Raw genomic sequence first — 7,278 nt, forward strand, 5'->3', positions numbered from 1 at the left:
GTGCAAAAGACCTGAAGCATGTGGAACTCGGTGTTGATCCCCTACCTCTTCAGAGAAGTTTGAGGCTCTTATGGAACCTAGAGACAGATAGCTTTACGTTCAAGGTATCCCATGAAAAATAAACTATACACTCGCAGAGGTGTATAGTCCACAGTCAACAGCTTATACGATCTTCTGGGTTTTGCTGCACCAGTGATCATGCAAGGGAAAGCGTTAGTACGCGAACTGTCAGCAGGAGAACATGGATGGGACACACCATTTCCACCAGAAAAGGAAGAAAGATGGAACATTTGGAAAGATTCTCTTACGGCTCTGGTAAATCTGCACATAAGGAGATGTTACATTTCTGTTTCACTCTCTTCAGTACAGAACACAGATGCATTTTCTCAGATGCCTCCACAACAGCAATTGCAGCTGTAGCCTACGTGAGAGCAGTTGACAGTAATGGGAAATGTCATGTTGGTTTTATCATGGGAAAATCCAAACTGGCTCCACGGCCTGCCCACACTGTCCCACGTCTAGAGCTATGTGCAGCTGTACTGGCCGTCGAACTGTACGAGCTCATAAAAGATGAGATAGACACCCATGTTGATGCTGTAAGGTTTTTTACAAATAGTAGGATCGTTCTTGGCTACATCTACAACACCACTAGAAGATTTTACGTATATGTGTCTAACAGAGTGACCCGTATCAGACAGTCCACTCAGCCGAAACAGTGGGCTTATGTCTCCACAGATGAAAATCCTGCAGACTATGCCACTGGGTTCATGCCAGCAGCACATCTACAGCAAAGCAGTTGGCTATCAGGTCCCAGTTTTTTGATCTATGAGAAAACATCTGAGCCCAATACATTCACTCTTATTGAGCCAGAAGTCGACACTGAGATCCGACCTGAGATCACATCCTCAGCCACATCAATATCAAACACGCCTACCACAGATCAGCTTGCACAAGCCAAGTGCGTGATAATGCACTCTATTCAGTGTGATCTATTCAAAGTGGAACTTAAGTGCTTCAAGGATGGCAAAGTGCTTCCCAAACCGAGTCCACTCAAAAGGTTCAACCCCATGGTAGCTGAAGATGGTTTGATCCGAGTGGTGAGGCCGTATATCTTCTTCAGACTTGCCAAGAGGCGAGTGCCACGCTATCATTGTCCCATGCACTCATCACATTGCTACGCTCTTAGTGAGGTTCTATCTACCCCCAAGTGGCTCATCAAGGACGTCACATAACAAAGGGTGCAATCCGAGCAGCGGGATATTGGATCATTGGTGGCAAACGTCTGGTTTCTTCTGTCATTTACAAGTGTGTTATCTGTCGTAAAGTACGTGGAAGACTACAGTATCAAGTCACCCCAGCACCTCCTTTCACTAGTGTGGGCCTCGATGTTTTTGGGCCGTGGAATGTTATGACACGCCGCACCAGAGGAGGGTGCGCAGAAAGTAAACGGTGGGCAGTGCTGTTCACTTGTATGTGTACCAGAGCTGTACATATTGAGCTGATCGAATCCCTGTCAACTGACAGTTTCATCAATGCTCTCAGAAGGTTTTTTGCAGTACTTGGCCCGGCCAAACTCCTCCACTCTGACAGAGGAACTAACTTCGTTGCAAAGAGCTGGGCATCGAAGCTGAGCACTCAACTGTCGAGGCCTACCTCCAGAACAAAGGAAGCACATGGGTGTTCAACCCCCCGCATGCTTCACATATGGGAGGTTCATGGGAAAGACTCATCGGTGTTGCTAGACGCATCCTGGATGCCATGCTGGTTCAGTCAAATCACATGCGGCTTACTCATGAGGTCCTGAGCACTCGTATGGCTGAAGTGATGGCCATCATGAATGCAAGACCGCTGGTACCTGTGTCTACCAATCCAGATATACCTACAGTCCTCACACCAGCGATGCTTCTTACGCAAAAGATGAGCACAGTCTCTGCTCCATCTGGGGACTTCCAAATGGCGGAGTTACATGGAAAACAATGGAAGCAGGTGCAGTGTCTTGCAGACACTTTTTGGAAAAGATGGAAGGCAGAGTACTGTCTACTCTTCAGAACCGCAGGAAGTGGACTGAAGAAAGGCCGAATATTAAAGTCGGGGACATTGTGCTCATTAAAGACAGCCAAGCCCATAGAAATGTGTGGCCTGTGGGAATGGTTGTCAGGACTCTACCAGACGCTGATGAAACGGATCGCAAAGTAGAGGTCAAAACAGTGAGACCGATCTCAGAGATTGTTGTCCTGCTCTCTGAGTAAGATTAGAGGATGTATAGTGGTATAATAATAATATACCAAGCGGGGAGTGTGCTGCCTTTCATTGAAATGCAGTTTTAGTTTTTTTACATTATGATAGTTTTTTTTGTAAAGGGATGTGAGTAAGCTGCCACCTTGTGGTCGTTCCTTGCTGAAGTTTCACTTTCGTTGTTGCTATTGAGCACATGCTAGTTTACTGTAGGACGGACGTCGTCTTCACATTTGAGTTTTGGACATTATTTGCCTGTAAGTAAATACAGTATTATTGATTTAAAGTGTTCTAATACATAAAGCAGACATGTAGAAATTCATGCGTAAAATAATATTTCTAATTAGTATCTGCTTTGCGTGCGTGTAATAGCTGGTTCACTTTGTGTTTAATTAATGTACTATGTTTGTTTGTTTGTTTGTACTTGTTACAGTTTAACGAGAAAATCATAACTTGGAAAACGACTAAAAGAATAACAACAAAAGCAAGCCTTGTTTGAATTTTTTTGGATTCCAAGTTCACGTTAACTGACTGTCTAGTTCTACCGAGTCACGCAGAACAAGGGCAGTACAACGACCTTGGCTGCTTTACAGTTCTTTCTTATTCGAATATGTGCATAAGTAGATGGGGAATTAACATGTAACATTTTAATTACACTCTGAAGCGAACGAAATGACTCGAAAAAAGGTTCATTCATTTTGCTCAATGAACCGAATCAGTAAAATGATCCGAACTTCCCAGAGTGTTCAGCAGACCTGCCACCAGCAGAGACATGGATGAGCTGCGCATGTGCCTGCCACAGTTCTCAGTGTTTCATCCTCATTGACATTTTTCTCATAAGGCAACAGGCGAGAGAAATGCTGTCACAAAATTCATATGTATAAAAAAAAAAAAAAAGTCCTCTCTCTGTAACTTCATTAATGCAAATTGCTTTTTCATTCTTCCATACAAACTTAACCTTTCATATTGACATAATTAAACATTAAATTTAAAGACAGTCAGCCTTTGTTGCTATATTACAGTGATCATTACTTCTGTTTAGTCTGGCATTTTTCTTAATGTTTTAATCTATGAATGAACAATAATATAAAGAGTTATGCACATAGTGTCATTCTGACTGGCAGCACACCTAAGCCATGAATGTATTGCTATGTATATACCACATGGTGATGCCATTTAGCGACTTTTCCAGGAGGGTTTTGCTACTTAACATCCATCTATTATCTATACTGTTTATTCCTGAACAGGGTCGCAGGGGCTGGAGCCAATCCCAACTGAAATTGGGCGAGAGGCGCGGTACACCCTGGACAGTTCGCCAACCTATCACAGGGCTGACATGTAGATAAACAACCACACACACTCACTCTTATGGGCAATTTAGAGTCACCAGGCAACCTAAGCTGCATGTTTTTGGACTTTGGGAGGAAGCCAGAGTACCCATGCAAGCACAGGGAGAACACGCACATTCCGCACACAAAGGCCCTGGGTCAGCTGGGGCTCAAACCCGGGACATTATTGCTGTCCTGGTTTTGCTACTTAACAATGAAAATAGTCAGCACACTGCAAAGCACACAGATGGCCCTTCTCTGTCCATGTTTGCCGTCAGTCCACAGTGCCAGCTCTCAAACAGAGGAAATACCAAAAACAGTCTTTACGTCTGTGCTGGTATATGCTAATGTACAGTAGTTAATATACTTTTTAAACACATAAAGAAAATAAATAAAAGATCTTACCTTTAACACTGCTGTCTACACTGTAGACTTTAATAGGCATAGAAAACCTTGTGTGACTTCTTCAGGAAGAGATTGAGTCAAATGCAGACAAAGTACAGCAGTGCAGGGCATGATGTTTGTGCTTAAACGGCCACAGTATGACCCAGATAAGCATGACACACAGTAATCCCAACAGTATGACACAAGGCCATATGTACAGAGTACATTCAACCTCATTGATTTCAGATATTCAATACACCAACAAACACGGGGCTTCAAGATTAAAATACAAAGCAGGACCCAGGTTAATTTCCTTATGTCAGCTGGCATTTAAGTGGCGTATATTTCTAAGTAGATTTTCAATTAATTTAGCACACACCAGGTGACACGCATTAGACTAGGTCTGGTGCTTTGGGGGTCCACGGGAAGAACCCTACTTTGCCCTGTTGGTAAGCAAGCCTTTGTCCTTTAGACTCTGACTTTGGCATCACTTACCGATGATGAGTGGTGGAGTGCTGTTACTGGGTACTCTGGTTTTGGCGTTGGGTGGGAAGACAACGTTGATGATCCAGAAACTCGAGGAGTGGTGTAGCCCCAGCAAAAATACAACCAGCAGAGACGAGCACAGGTGTCCGGCAGAGCCCATGTTTCTCTGGAGCAGCTTGGTCTCAGTCTGTGTGCTGCTGGGGGACAGGGAAATGCGGGAAGGAGGTCGGACCAGTGAAGACGCTATGTTACCTGCTCTGCATTAAAAATATATTCCCTCTTTGAGCACGTTTCGCCTCTAAATTAACTGTTTACGAGAAAATCAATTAAACAGATATTCATACCCCACAGAGACACACACGGACACAAGATGCAAGACACAGACATCCACAAGTTTATCATTACAGGTTACGCATTGCCTATTTATCTACACAATAAAATGTAAATAATCCATAAAGATTACTGAAATGAGAAGATTGTTTTTTCTTAGAGGGAAAAAAATTTCTTACGAGAAAAAAGTTTTTAAAAAGTTTAAAATCAATACGCACTGGCTATGCAGCGGTTAAGTAGCCTATTGAGTTGTATGATTATTCACTGTACATGCATGATTTATGCTGTTTAAGTTCGTTATAACAGATGCCAAAAACGCAGTACTGTAAACGTTTGCATAAGATAACTTACTCAACGGGCAAAGATCCCAGTTTTCCTCTCCCTCAGCAGAGTCCAGCTCTGAGTCCCTGGGCAGGGAGAGCTTTGAACTCAGCTGGTGCTGCCTTCAGGATTCTCGTAAACTCGGGGAATTTAATAACTTTTACATGGAAACAATCTTCAATATCAGTTGCTCATTCATTGCCAGAGCTAAGAGAAAAATGCTAGGATTAATGTTCCCCTGTAGGCCTAACCATTAAAACATGAATTGCTGCCAAGATTTTTATTCTTTATAGTCTAACCCCTCAGTATGGCTTGAGATGGCTAGATATTCATTGTAGACACAAAATGAAATGCTAAAGATAACATTTCAGACACGATTTGAAAGCAGCATGTTAAAACGTCATCAAGCCTGTTGTTACCGTAAGCACATCTCTGTGCAGTCTTCGCTAACACAGCAGGGAACAGATCTTTCTGTTGTAGCAAATTCGTTAATTGCAACATTTCATAAATGCTCAGGCTGCTGACGGGGTGGGGGGGAAATGGGAAACAGTTTCAACCATCGGGTTTTAACAGGGGGAGAACATCTCAGCAGGGGGAACAGACTACAGCACTGGCTCCACGTGAGGTTACTTTAGATTGACTTAGCAAACCCCACGTTTGGCCACTTGAAGTAGGGCACATGATCACTTCTTCATAGATCCTGGCTCCAGAAATTCCTACTGCATGTGTTTAAATAAAGTATGAATAAAAAAGCAGAATTTGTAGTTCACATTGTGGTGTGAAATGTACAAACTCCAATTCCAATGAAGTTGGGACATTGTGTAAAACGTAAATAAAAACAGAATATAATGACTTGCAAATCTTTTTTGACCCATATTTAATTGAATCCACCATAAAGACAAGATATTTAATGTTCAAACAGATAAACTTTATTGTTTTTTGCAACTATTCACTCATTTTGAATTTGATGCTTGCAACTAGTGATGGCCATCGGACACCAATGCTCAGATACAAGCTTCAAACTCGAAAACGCATTTTCAGCGAACCACTGCTTCGATGCTTGTTTTGTTGTGGAAGAAGATATGTGACCAATAACGTTCTGCTTCATTCCCGAGTGAATCCCATGACTGGTTCAAACAGTCGATACAGGCTCAGTCATTCACAGCAAGGATGGGGCGCAGTTCACCACTTTGTGAACAACTGTGTGATCAAATAGTCCAAAAGTGTAAGAACAATGCAATTTTTTCTCAATGTACAATTGCAAGGAATTTAGGTATTTCATCATTTACAGTCCATAATACCTATCATCAAAAGATTCAGAGAATCCAGTGAAATCTCTGCATGTAGGCCGTAAACCAACACTGAATGCCCATGACCTTCAATCCCTCAGGGGGCACTAAAAGCAGACATCATTCTGTGAAGGATATTACCATGTGGGCTCAGGAACACTTCGAAAAACCACTGTCAGTTAACACAGTTCGTTGCAACATCTATAAGTGTAAGTTAAAACTCTACCATTCAAAGCGAAAGCCATACATCAACAATACCCAGAAATGCCGCCAGCTTCTCTGGGCCCAAGCTCATTTGTGATGGACTGATGCAAAGTGTGCTGTGGTCTGACGAGTCTGCATTTCGGTAGGTAGGTAAACCTTTATTGATCCCACAGTGGGGAAATTCCAGTGTTCCAGCAGCAGTAAAGGACAAAACAACATGACACCATAAGAATAAACACCCCACACATATCTTGAGAAAACAAGATCCAGGTACCTTGTACTGAGGACTGTAACTGGTGGGTATAGGCTATCACTTCAGGGTGTCGGGTCAGAACATCAATTTTGCACAGGTGAGTTGAGGTAGAGATTGAATGTCCAAATCCAGGGATTAATTTATCTTCATTTTAATTCTTGCATGAATCAACAGTGAACATGTATATTGAAGGTCTGCGTGTGGTTTTTCTATAATAGAAACAAACAATATCAGCGATATTATCAAGAAACAACTTAAAGTACAATAAGTGGCTAAAAGTTTATAGTAAACTTAAACCAGCTATTAATTGGTCACACAATGCACTAATAGTATAACATCCCGTTAATAATTATGCAGGAATGACATACGACGTAACTTGGAACTCTCACACCAACTACCACACGGACATATTCGAGGCAAAACACAGACCTACAAGCTGTAGTAACAT

At 42.3% G+C, this 7,278-nt stretch overlaps 1 protein-coding gene across 3 annotated transcripts in view; it reads right to left on the minus strand.

The window, feature by feature from the left end:
- lcat (lecithin-cholesterol acyltransferase) overlaps positions 1-7,033 on the minus strand; it is a 33,778-nt gene extending 26,745 nt beyond the window's left edge. The window contains exons 1-2 of one of the 3 annotated variants that reach the window (XM_020604448.1): positions 6,852-7,033; positions 4,443-4,627 (exon numbers count right to left, since the gene is read on the minus strand). In XM_020604448.1, coding sequence (XP_020460104.1) covers positions 4,443-4,593 — 151 coding nt within the window. In that variant the 5' untranslated portion in view covers positions 4,594-4,627; positions 6,852-7,033. Of the gene's footprint in view, positions 1-4,442; positions 4,631-6,851 lie in introns of all 3 variants that reach the window. The other 2 variants (XM_020604447.1, XM_020604449.1) reach the window with 2 other exon arrangements.
- Between the last annotated feature and the right edge of the window lie 245 nt (positions 7,034-7,278).

The sequence above is a fragment of the Monopterus albus genome, unplaced genomic scaffold (assembly GCF_001952655.1).
Source record: "Monopterus albus unplaced genomic scaffold, M_albus_1.0 scaffold65.1, whole genome shotgun sequence".
NCBI classification, from domain to species: domain Eukaryota; kingdom Metazoa; phylum Chordata; class Actinopteri; order Synbranchiformes; family Synbranchidae; genus Monopterus; species Monopterus albus.